The sequence below is a fragment of the Hemibagrus wyckioides genome, unplaced genomic scaffold, assembly GCF_019097595.1.
Source record: "Hemibagrus wyckioides isolate EC202008001 unplaced genomic scaffold, SWU_Hwy_1.0 Contig38, whole genome shotgun sequence".
Taxonomy (NCBI): domain Eukaryota; kingdom Metazoa; phylum Chordata; class Actinopteri; order Siluriformes; family Bagridae; genus Hemibagrus; species Hemibagrus wyckioides.
The window spans coordinates 100342-114004 of NW_026690800.1; the positions used below are offsets into that span (position 1 = coordinate 100342).

Genomic DNA, 13663 nt, shown 5'->3' on the forward strand with positions numbered 1-13663 from the left:
GCACTGTTATACATGATCACACTGTAACACACACTGCACTGTTATACATGATCACACTGTAACACACACTGCACTGTTATACATGATCACACTGTAACACACACTGCACTGTTATACATGATCACACTGTAACACACACTGCACTGTTATACATGATCACACTGTAACACACACTGCACTGTTATACATGATCACACTGTAACACACACTGCACTGTTATACATGATCACACTGTGACACACACTGCACTGTTATACATGATCACACTGTAACACACACTGCACTGTTATACATGATCACACTAACACACACTGCACTGTTATACATGATCACACTGTAACATACTGCACTGTTATACATGATCACACTGTAACACACACTGCACTGTTATACATGATCACACTGTAACACACACTGCACTGTTATACATGATCACACTGTAACACACACTGCACTGTTATACATGATCACACTGTAACACACACTGCACTGTTATACATGATCACACTGTAACACACACTGCACTGTTATACATGATCACACTGTAACACACTGCACTGTTATACATGATCACACTGTAACACACTGCACTGTTATACATGATCACACTAACACACACTGCACTGTTATACATGATCACACTGTAACATACTGCACTGTTATACATGATCACACTGTAACACACACTGCACTGTTATACATGATCACACTAACACACACTGCACTGTTATACATGATCACACTGTAACACACACTGCACTGTTATACATGATCACACTGTAACACACACTGCACTGTTATACATGATCACACTGTAACACACACTGCACTGTTATACATGATCACACTGTAACACACACTGCACTGTTATACATGATCACACTGTAACACACACTGCACTGTTATACATGATCACACTGTAACACACACTGCACTGTTATACATGATCACACTGTAACACACTGCACTGTTATACATGATCACACTGTAATATACTGTGCCATGTCTACTGTGTATACTCTATAATAATGTATCATATGTCATTACCATACTGTTTATCCAAGTATATGTTTAGATTGCAATTTAGACTGTACAGGCTGATTACAGACTATATATAGAAGTATTTAAATTTGTACATTACATATTCTACTGCAATGTCTGGAGCTGTACTCAAGAATTTCACTCACTTCTACATGTGTGGATGGTGATGTGACAAAGTGATTTGATCTGATCTGAGTTAAAACTACAGACAGCTGTTTACAGACACCAAACTCCTGAAATATCACCTGTGTGCTGTTTATTTTGTGGGCATGTACTCCAATAATACAGCATAAATATTTTAGTTTGTAGTGTTTCAATTAGAACTCCATCACCATATCATACAAAAATAATAATAAACATAATTTATTTAGAGTAAGCGCTCTGTGTGCTGCCATTGTCCAGTATAAAGTCCACTATGATTAACTCATGTTAATAATAAGAATATGAACAATAAAATAATTACAACACAGGACAGCTGTTCTAACTGTTAGATAAGCTTTATTTCAACTCCACTGATCAAAATGTTTGCTTACAGTTGCCTTTTAGTCCTACTGCCAACACGATTTTTCCATTTTCAGACAGTTCACATTTATCTATGACAAGAAGCAAGATATGCCACAAATGATCTAAAAGCACACCATCAGACTGAGCTTTGTCCAGCAACTTCCATGTACATTAGTGTCTTAAAAATTTTAGCCACAGCAGTATGTCAGAGCTTGAGATGCATTTCCTCAAAACACCTGGAATCAGTTATAAATGTTGCCTGCACAGACAAAACAAGGACATTTTAAGACACATTGAGGCCATTTCTGTCAAAAATGAACACACTTAAATTAATACACTAGCCTTCAAAATAAGGGATGTACAAAACAGAAAAGAAATATATAAAAGGTGGACACTTTATAGCCTTGCTAAGGCCATAATAAAATATAGTGGGGTCCAAATGCCATTTTTTTCTAATTTAATACATTAATTTGTATTACAGATTATATTATTTGACAACAATTTGAAGTCAAATCTTTGAAATTTATGCAAGATGCCTTTCTGAGTTTCTAGCATTTAGCATGTTGCCTTTTTTGCTTTAAATGAGTGTGTGCATGTGAGCTGCATGGACACCACAAGTTTATGCAAAACCTTACAAGTCATTTTAGATCAAATGCATCAGTGTGTCACTTGAACACATGCTTCAGTAAAAAAGATCAGACATGAGGAAAATCTGACCTTTAAATAGACACCTAGAAAGAGTACAGAATCTTAAATTAACTACTGTTTACTTTCTATATTTTAAATAGGAAAAAATGCAGTTGAAGAAAAATCCCAGATTATTAATGTGGTCACAGAATTTGTTGTTTTACCCGAGTTGGTTTCTTCAAGTCTTTTGTTTTGCGGTGATTGAATGAATCTGACATTTGACAAATTCAGACTTTCAGCATGTGAAATGTTAAAAAAAACCTGTGAGGGTGGACTAATGCAAATTTTGTTTGCCCAAAATTAAGAGATGACTAGAGCACAAGCCTCCATTCAAGAATATTGAGGATTAATATTATTATAATTATTATATATATTATAAAATTGTCGTCTAGATACTTGTCATGAAAACCAGTCGGGAGTTTGTGAGAATGATGTCTAATGTCACGCGCTTTGGTGCCTTTTTGTAACATTGCTAATGAATAAATAGCATATTTTATGCGCCAATCGCGTTAGCAGCTAATCGCTAATGCTAATCGCTAGCTTGGTCTGTGCCATTACTAAGCCTGTGATTGGTACAAATAATTGATAAGTGGTATTGGAAAAATAATTGGTTGTGAATTAAAATGAATTAACCACAACTTATTGGAAGCCGTACGAGATATTGGGCTACTTTTCTTGCCGAAAGCCCGGTGAGTGTATAGCATGTTCACCTTTAGCTCGTAGCTGTGGCTAATATGCTAACAAGAAATGACACCACACTTGATATTGTTGTCTAGATACTTGTCATGAAAACCAGTCGGGAGTTTGTGAGAATGATGTCTAATGTCACGCGCTTTGATGCCTTTTTGTAACATTGCTAATGAATAAATGACATAGTCTACGCGCCAATCGCGTTAGCTCTAGCAGCTAATGCTAATCGCTAATGCCAATAGCTAGCTTGGTCCTGTTGACTGAAACTTTCTGTTGGTGTTGACTTGTTAGTTCAATTATTATCTTGATGTGTGTTTTGCGGACATTCCAGTTTCGGGGTGCAGCTAAATATATATATTTTTCTTTTATTACTTTTGGGTACTGATGGACGGACAAGCAGAGAGTCGAGCTGCTTCTTCTTCTTCTTCTTCTTGTTTAATGGTGAATAACTCCTTAGGATCATTATCGCCACCTACTGTACTGGATGTGAAGTAAGTTGACATAGGTGATGAGTCTGAAATTTGAGAAGGGGATATTTTGGTGGATGTTCCGTTTTCCTTCCAATCTATGGCGCACTCAGTTCACATGCTCATGCTAGCGCTGCGTGTTTAGCTCCTCTAACACTCACAATTAGCTCTTCATGCCCCAGATTAGGTAGAATACTCCCATCCACACATATTATCATCTAGATCCTAAACCTGGGTCATAAATATATACTGTATTTAATCAGTGCTCTGTATACCTGTTCACGTTGTCTTTCCCCACTTCACTCTCATGGTGGAAGTGAGACTCAGATGGTGTCTTCATGCTTCTGATTCACTGAAGACTCCTGGTTTATGTCATCTGTAGTGGACAGGGCAGGGGTCCTTGATCTCCACGATTGAGAACCCTGTGCTAAAATGAGGATGTGAACAAAACATTTCCTCTAAGGTACATAGTCTCAAGGTCAGCTTGCAAACCTAAAAGCCATACATATGTCAGTGAAGGTAGTCACAGTAAGCTCCCTGTTTTACAGTTGTTCATGTTAAACAGCATTTTCTCAGGTTCTCCCAATGCATGTCGCACTACTCTGTGGTTGTTGTTGTTTTGTTAAATCTGGTATTTACTTTATTTCATGTTGTGTAAATTCAGGACCAAGTGCATTTTGGAAGAACTGACTGTTCATGAGTGTGTGCATATAATAAAAAATCTCCTTCCTTTTATTCTTGTGCTGGGTGAAGTTGCATTTCAAAATGCATAATTACACAATTCATATTTTACCTGTAATGCATAGGAAATGCCTAGTTCCTGACCAGAAAATGGGAGTAAATGTAACTTTCAAATGTGACTAGTACATTTAGAAAAACAAAGTAGGGTCCACTCAAAGTTAAGTAATATGGAAGCTTTAAAAAAAATTAGGTTCAAGTTTCAATAAAAATACACTTTTAAAACTCTCAAAGTTAAGTAGAGCAAACCCAAAACAATGACTAAGGAAATGCAGAAATTTAGAGCAAGAAGTATTTCTTACATATAGAAAATTAAGTAATAAATACAAAGACTAGTCTTACTTGAACTACATAATTATTTTTATTAGGTAGATCAGGCTGAATATTTTTATCAGAGCAGACTGGTTAAAAAATAATTTAAAAAATAATAGTAATAATAATATAGCCACCTTTAGAAAATGTGGATTCAAACACATTTCTTATTCTTCTTTAAGCAGAAGCGTTCCTTCCGCCCATGGCTACAGGGGTGGCGGTTGACCACGGGGCCTTAAGCCGAGACCATTCAAGGTCAGTGACCGGCCGCGAGCCAAGGCCGAGCTCCCTCCTTCCTTGGGAATGGTTAGATGTCTCCTGTAGAGCTGGTGAAGTGGAAGGCGTGTTAGTCGCACGGCAGACCATTTGTAGTGCCCGTGCCAGGCTTCCTCCTTGTCTGGCCGAATGACTCGGTCATCTTCTTACCACGCACGCGTAACCCCACCGGCGCCCTCGGGTAGCGTGGGATTTGAGTGGTGTAAGGCTCCCATGCCTTCTGTCTATGCCCTTAAGGAAAAAGCTCTACCGCTTTCTGAAGAAGTTTGCCTCGCCGGTCTGGACGTGGTGCGCAGTCGTGCCGACAAAAACCTGATCACTCACACGTACGGGAGAGGCCTGGTAGAGGTGCCGAAATAGCTCAGTTGGGAGAGCGTTAGACTGAAGATCTAAAGGTCCCTGGTTCAATCCCGGGTTTCGGCAGCTGGAGGCAGTCTAGTCAACCTGCGCAGTTCTGCAACTTATGCCTCAGACTTGAAAACAGCAAAACATGGAAATGGTGCAGGATAAAGGTCTGAAAGCCCCCTGGTCCGAGACGAGAGCAAAAAAACTAGGATGCTACAGAACTCTTAGGTTCTCGTTGAATGCTTAGCCTGCACCCTTCAGTTTACATGACCGCATGCCTCAATACCTGCCTGCAAATCATTGGCAAGGTAGCCTCCTAGCCTGCATGCCATGATGAGGTGGCTGAGAGGTTAAGGCGATGGACTGCTAATCTGTTGTGCTCTGCACGCGTGGGGTCGAGTCCCACCCTTGTCGTGCGTGTGCTTCCCATTTACCGCTGTGTGCCACACAGCAGCAACTGAATGCTCCCCCAGACAGTCGTGCAGCGTGAAAACAACAGTGATCCGACTACTTTGAAAATCGTGCAGTGTGAACTCGGCATAAGTGTTCCACAACCTTGGGCTGCATTCCCATGCTGGTTGGACACACATGCTGTAAGTTCATATGAACAAGCCACTTCAACAGGAGGTGGAGGATATGGACCGCCAATCCACATTTCAACTATTTGGAGGCGTGGGTTCAAATCCCACTGCTGCCAGGGTGGCCTTTTGTTCTTAATATTCTCCTAGTGCATGTTCCCGCTCAGTGCTTAATTAGTAAATGAATAATTTCCGGAACAAAACCAGCAGTCTCTCGCCGCTGTGACAAAACGGTGGTAGCGCAATTATAAAGATTATAAAGATTCGTTGCTGAATGGTCTCATGTATTATCCTGTTCCATATCCATGCCAATCATGAATTTAAAAAAATAAAATAAATCTCTCTCTCTCTCTCTCTCTATATATATATATATATGTATATATATATATATATATATATACAGTGTTTCTATATTAATATTAAAAGCCATTTTGAATTGGATTCATTATTGGGGTTTGGAACTTAACTGCTTAATGTTAACTGCTTACATGATGTCATGAGGTCATGTGACCAACTGGCATCATGTAGAATTCCGAATTCTGTTCTGAACATCACCTGATGACGTACATAGCAACCATCCTCAGACCACCTTTAGCTATCGACAGAGAAACAGTGCCCCTTGTGTAGCAGCGATTTTACAGCGTTTAGCAGTATTCCACCACTTTTAACTGTTTTATACAATGGCTGCACTGTTTGTGAAAGATCTTCACCCTGAAGTATCAGAGGTGATACTTTCTAATAGATTTAGACCTGCAGGACACGTCCAATCTGTCCACATTTGCAGGGACAGGAAGATCGGCTCTCTTCTCGGATACGCGTACATCAACTTTCGCTATCGAGATGACGGTAAAACAAACCTTTTCTTTTTTCTACACTGTTTCTTACCTGTTTTTGCAGCAGATTTAAGGCTACATGTGTAACTTCTGTAGTATTTTATAGTTTTACTATATGGATATGGTCATGTTTTAAATGGTACTAAAAAGATATGAAAAGATATTTGGATGAGTTATATATAGACTATAATAGACTTTAATTAAAAATGAATGGTTTATTTCTGTTCCCTCAGCTGAGAGAGCCATTGACATGTTCAATTTTGAACTCCTCCTGGGGAGACCCATGCGTGTCATGTGGTCTAACTGGGAACCCACCGCCAAGCCCATCAAGGGAGGGAACATATTCATCAGGAACCTTGATTGGTCCATTGACTGCACCTCCCTGTTTGACACTTTCTCTGTGTTCGGGAGGATCGTGTCATGCAAGGTTCGAGCTTTGAGCTGTTATATATGAATATATATATATGAATAGCTGAATATCTGTGTTTCATGATTAGTGTGTTGTTGTGTGTTGACACGCTGTGTTTCTCCTGAAGGTTGTGGAATCAAAAGGTTATGGGTACGTTCAGTACGAGTCAGCGGAGGCGGCGGCGCTGGCCATCGAACGGCTGAACGGAAAACTCCTGAACGACCGGCAAGTGTAAGTCACCTGTAAATTAGTGTCTTTTTACCAGCCAGGGTTCAAATATCAGGATTTTTTACATTCCTTTTTAAACTAATTGCATTGAACTCTTTATATTGTCGAAACAGAGATATGTTTGGTCTTATGAGGGTATTTCAGTCAACATCAGGTGGTAATTCCGCTGCTGAGGACATAACTTTTAACAGCAGGGTTTAGATTCTAAGTGCAGCTTCTCTGTTGTGTTACAGCACCATTGAGTACTTTAGGTCTTGGGAGGAGCCCAAGGTGGAGGTGCGCAGGGCCGAGGAACCCAAGGTGGAGGTACACAGGGCCGAGGAGCCCAAGGTGGAGGCACGCAAGGCAGAGGAGCCCAAAGTGGAGGCACGCCCCAGTTCCCAACACCAGGGCAATAGAAAATTTATCAAGAAGATTGGCCACACCATCCACAGAAAGTGCCTGCAGAGAGCACCGAGCATTGTGCAACACTGCACAATGTACCACCAAAACTGCTCCAACCAGTGCTGCCTCCCTGGTTTGAAAGGAGCACCCCGGCTGTTGAGACACCTTGTGCAAAGGACACTGTCCAAACCTCCGAGGCATCTGCCTCAGAGGACATTGTCAACACTGCTGCCTCACAGAATGTCCGTCCCGCCGAGTCCCCTGCCCCAGTAGACAATGTGGAAGCTGTTCAAACAGCTGGCCCAGAGGACTCCGAGGAAGCTGTGAAGACAGCTGCCTCAGAGGGAACTGTGGAAGCTGTGGAGACAGCTTCCTCGGTGGAAACTGTGGAAGTAGTGGAGACACCGGTCTCAGAGGGACATGTGGAAGCAGTGGAGACAACGGCCTCAGATGACAGGGTGGAAGCTACTGAGACAGCTGCCCCAGAGGAAACTCTGGAAGCCGTGGAGACAGCTGTCCGTAAGGACACAGCTGTTGACACAAGTGTCTCAGAAATCAGAGTTCCAGCTCCACTTCAGGTCCGAAACACAACAAAAAGCAAACACACAACAATAACAATATTCTGCATGCTAAATATTACATGTTAAAGATAGTGTATGATTATGTTTCTGATATTGATTCATATTTAAATGGATCATTACATCACATCACAGTGAACACAGGAAATAAAATGAATTTCTGACTTCTGTCTTCAAGAGGACTTTTAGAGATGGAAACAAGAAGAGAAAGAAGAAGAATAAGAGGAAGAATTTATAAACCCCATCATTCTTCTTCTTCTTCTTTTTATTATTACTATTATTGTTATTTTTTTATTCCTCTTCTTATTGTTATATTGTTATATTATTGTTATTATTATATTTTTAATTCTTATTCGTATTATTCTTATTCTTATTATTAATATTAAACCTTTATTGTAATTCACTTCATTATTCACTGACATTATTGTAAATAATAATCACTTACACTGACATTATTGTAAATAATATTAGACCTGATTTTATTTTACCTCATTTGTATTTTCATTAAATTTTCAAAATCAACTTTGTGTATGTTTATTTATTTCCAAGAACATTTAAATCTACTACTATAATCATCTAATAAATCTTATAATCTAATAAAAATAAAATAAAAATATACTAGTGAGGATAGACGGATAGACGGACAGATACTAGTGAGGATAGATGGATAGACAGACAGATACTCATGTGAGTATAGATGGATGGATGGATAGACGGACGGACAGACTTTATTGATCCCATAAGGGAATTTTTGTGTTACAGCAGGCGGTTTCTTTATCAGCATTACTGTAGTCCCCCAATCAAACATATACGCAAAGCCGAAATAAAATGAATTAAGATCAATTTAGCAATAAAAGAAATATACAATGACTTTTAACGCATAATAAATATTTCAGAAATATACTAGAACACTATGTCAAAATACCATACTACACTATTCCATACTACACCCACTATTATACTGTATTAAAGTATACTATACTTCACTGCTACACTACAATACAATATAACACTAAACTATACTTAAATAATAATGATGAAAACTTTTTTAATCGTTTTTTAAGCATTTTAATCTATCATTGCTGAACACTTTTGTCTCAGCAACATTTACTTCTACCAAAACCAGAGGGTTCATAGCAGATCTTGTTTATAAATATAAAATATGAATAAAATAAAATAAAATAAAATAGATACTGCACTATATTACGATATAATATTCTATGCTATACTTTACCACACTATACTACACTATACTATATAACACTGTAGTACACTTCTATACCACATAGCACCATATCATATGCTACATGACATTTTACTATACTATACTGTACTATACTACCATGGTATACTGCACTACACACTACACCACACTATACTATACTATACTCTATTACACTATACTATACTACACTATACTACACTATACTATACTATACTATACTATACTATACTATACTATACTATACTATACTCTATTACACTATACTATACTATACTATACTATACTATACTATACTATACTATACTCTATTACACTATACTACACTACACTATACTCTATTACACTATACTATACTATACTATACTATACTATACTACACTATACTCTATTACACTATACTATACTATACTATACTATACTATACTCTATTACACTATACTATACTATACTATACTATACTATACTATACTATACTCTATTACACTATACTATACTATACTATACTATACTATACTATACTATACTATACTATACTATACTCTATTACACTATACTATACTATTCTATACTAGACCACACTATACTATACTATACTCTATTACACTATACTACACTATACTATACTATATTATACTATACTATACTCTATTACGCTATACTATACTATACTATACTATACTATACTATACTCTATTACACTATACTACACTATACTATACTATATTATACTATACTATACTCTATTACGCTATACTATACTATACTATACTATATTATACTATACTATACTCTATTACGCTATACTATACTATACTATACTATACTATACTCTATTACACTATACTATACTATACTATACTATACTATACTATACTCTATTACACTATACTATACTATACTATACTATACTATACTATACTATACTATACTCTATTACACTATACTATACTATACAATACTACACTATACTATACTATTCTATACTAGACCACACTATACTATATTTTTTATACTATATATATTGTTTTTTCGGTTTTCATTTAGAAACAATAATATAGTAAAAAATGCTCTTTTAGCACTTCTTTGTTTTGAAACAAATAAATTTAAAACAAATATACATTTCAAATACATTTTAAATAAACAAAGTGCACAAAATTATTACTGGAGAAGAAATATTTGTAAAACTTTTATCCCTTTCATTAGACACATCTGCCTCATTTTATAAAAAAAAGTGCACACAATTGCTTGTAAAAATGAAGTAAATAAAGTGCAAATAATGAAAGAAAAGCACATACATCTGATTCTGTCTTTGGCTTTATACCCCCAAAGCCCTCCTATGTCCAAGGAAATATTCCCTGTAGCCCCTTTTATACACCCTGTTAAGACTTTGTTTGTTCAGAAACAATAGCATGTTCCCATTTTATTGCACTTCTTCTCTGGCATACTAACTGTCCTGCCTTCAAGAAAATCCTTTCTGTGGGTACAGATGATGCAGTGACTCCCAGGTGTTTCTTGGCAAGCTTGCTAATAGATGGGAACACTGGTTCATTCTTTTTTCAACAAAGTAGTCAGTCTTGGAATCGGCTTCTCTTCTGAGTACCGCTTCATTTCAGTTAAGGCGTCAGTGCCAGTTGTGTGATGCAGCTGGGATGCAAGGACTTGAGAGTCAAACTCTGTCCATATCCCAATTTTTGCAGCTGCCCCTGCAGGGGAGCTTGAGGTAGTTGCAATAGCCATTGCTGAGGCAGAGCTTGTGGCCGAGATTGAGCACAGGAACAGACACTGAATTGAGATCTGAGGTCTGGTTCATTGACTGAATTTCAGTGATAAGTCGCCCTTTCACAGGTTCATTTCAGTTCAATTCAATTCAATTTATTTGCATAGCACTTTTAACAATGGACATTGTCTCCAAGCAGCTTTACAGAAGTATATAAAGTATAGTTTATCCATCTGTACTCACTAGTATCTGTCCGTGTAGTTTCTTTGTAGTTCATTATAGACACTAATTCCTTGCTGGCACAAGCTGACAGATGTAACGGCAGATCCGTGACGGTGTGATAGTCTCCAAGTGGTTCTGTCCACTGCTGTCTCCTGGTCACAGGCTGTCCACACAGATCCATCCACAGCATACAGCAACAGAAGTAAAATGACTTCGTTACAGTACTTAAGTATTTTTTGAGAGTTTTTGTACTTTACTTGAGTTTTTATATTTCTGTCAACTTTCACTTTTACTTCACTACTTTTTTGAAACAAATTCTATACTTTTACGCCGATACATTTTCTGTTTCACTTCTTAAAAATCCCCGGGTACGTGTGGACATGGCCTTAGTTACAAGTGCACATGTATGGAAACACTGATACTGTACACTTCATTACAATACAGTTCACTAAGTTCTAAAGACCTCTTCTTTCTTTCATGCAAGTCTTATTTTTTTGCTGGTGCACTTGTTGAGAAGTTTAAGAAAGAAAGCAATACAGAATAAAATTCATAATTCTCCAAATTTTTACAGTCTTGCTTTTTTATTAATTTACTTCTACTTTTACTTTCCATACATGAATACATTCATGAAAATACTACTTTTGATACTTAAGTACAGTTTATTTCAGATACTTTAAGACTTTTACTCAAGTAGAATTATAATGGTTGACTTTAACTTTTACTTGAGTCATTTTCTAACCAAATACCCGTACTTTTACTCAAGTATGGCTTTTGGGTATTTTATACAACACTGTGTATAGGGTTAATGATTTTGGGTTAATAAATTTGCATATTTTTTTCCATAATTGAAAGTTGTACTGTAAAACTGCAGGTACCATAAATGTTTTTAAGAGGTCAGAAACACAATGGTGTTGTCATATTTTATATTTATATATTTATATTTTATAAAAAAAATAATTGTGTGTTTGACAGCTTATCCTAGGGTTAAGGTTAAGGAGCACAAAGACATATCTACTTTGACATGATAAAAAATGTAAAACCAAACCTTTCATTTCATCAACATAATATTTAATGCACATTCAGCTAGTACAAATATTAGTGTGTACTAATTTAGAAAAAGGGGCAGCACGGTGGCTAGTGGTTAGCACTGTTGCCTCACAGCAAGAAGGTCCTGGGTTCAAAGTGTGCATGTTCTCCCCGTGCCTGCGTGGGTTTACTTCGGGTACTCCGGTTTCCTCCCACAGCCCAAAAACATGTACATTAGGTTGATTGGTAATTCTAAATTGCCCATAGGAGTGAGTGAGAGTGTGTGGTTGTCTGTCTATATGTGTGGCCCTGTGATGGACTGGTGACCTGTCCAGGGTGTGCCCCTGCCTTTTGCCCAATGTGCGCTGGGATAGGCTCCAGAAGATCCCTGTGACCCTAATTAGGAATAAAGTGGGTATAGAAAATGGATGGATAATTTAGAAAATGCTAAATTTTAATTACTTCATAAAGGGGTGTGCCTCAAAGGCATGTCATCACTCACAGTCAAATGCCCCCTACTGTGACTCTGACACACACACACACAGACACACACACACACGAATTGTGCTTGCTTGCAGGTATGGGATTCTATAGACCTACAGGAAATATTAGCCATTTACCCTCCCCGGTGTCATGTGACTCGTTAGTGTTACAAGGTCTCAGGTGTGAATGGGGAGCAGGTGTGTTAAATTTGGTGATATCGCTCTCACACTCTCTCATACTGGTCACTGGAAGTTCAACATGGCACCTCATGGCAAAGAACTCTCTGAGGATCTGAAAAAATGAATTGTTGCTCTACATAAAGATGGCCTAGGCTATAAGAAGATTGCCAAGACCCTGAAACTGAGCTGTCAGTCCTGTGGTCCGATTAGACCAAGATAAACTTATTTGGTTCAGATGGTGTCAAGCGTGTGTGGCGGCAACCAGGTGAGGAGTACAAAGACAAATGTGCCTTGCCTACAGTCAAGCATGGTGGTGGGAGTGTCATGGTCTGCTGCTGGCACTGGGGAGCTACAGTTCATTGAGGGAAACATGAATGCCAACATGTACTGTGACATACTGAAGCAGAGCCTGATCCCCCCCCCCTTCGGAGACTGGGCCACAGGGCAGTATTCCAACATGATGACCCCAAACACACCTCCAAGACAACCTCTGCCTTGCTAAAGAAGCTGAGGGTAAAGGTGATGGACTGGCCAAGCATGTCTCCAGACCTAAACCCTAAGGTGGGGAAGCGGAAGGTCTCTAACATCCACCAGCTCTGTGATGTCATCATGGAGGTGAAGGAGGACCTGGGCTGTTCTACACATCTCACTTTTTTAATGCATCATGAACTAGTGGAGATATATACACATCTAAATATTAAACACACAAGTAAATAAATAAATAATGAATAAATAAAAAAT

At 38.0% G+C, this 13663-nt stretch overlaps 1 protein-coding gene and 1 non-coding gene across 2 annotated transcripts; both read left to right on the forward strand.

Annotated features, from left to right (window-relative positions):
- The first annotated feature begins 5065 nt into the window (after positions 1-5065).
- On the forward strand, positions 5066-5138 carry trnaf-gaa (transfer RNA phenylalanine (anticodon GAA)). The gene has a single exon. It is a non-coding gene; the product is annotated as a tRNA-Phe (tRNA).
- A 1180-nt stretch (positions 5139-6318) lies between these two features.
- Positions 6319-11081, forward strand: LOC131350509 (polyadenylate-binding protein 1A-like). Its single transcript, XM_058385505.1, has 5 exons — positions 6319-6484; positions 6705-6898; positions 7008-7109; positions 10801-10810; positions 10993-11081. Exons 1-5 carry the CDS (start codon positions 6319-6321, stop codon positions 11079-11081), a joined length of 561 nt encoding a protein of 186 aa, XP_058241488.1.
- The last annotated feature ends 2582 nt before the right edge of the window (positions 11082-13663 follow it).

Coding starts and splice junctions, on each gene's coding strand:
- LOC131350509 (XM_058385505.1), top strand. CDS start 6,319: ATGGCTGCACTGTTTGTGAAAGATCTTCACCCTGAAGTATCAGAGGTG. Junction 6,485..6,704: donor CTTTCGCTATCGAGATGACG/GTAAAACAAACC, acceptor CTGTTCCCTCAG/CTGAGAGAGCCATTGACATG. Junction 6,899..7,007: donor GGAGGATCGTGTCATGCAAG/GTTCGAGCTTTG, acceptor TTTCTCCTGAAG/GTTGTGGAATCAAAAGGTTA.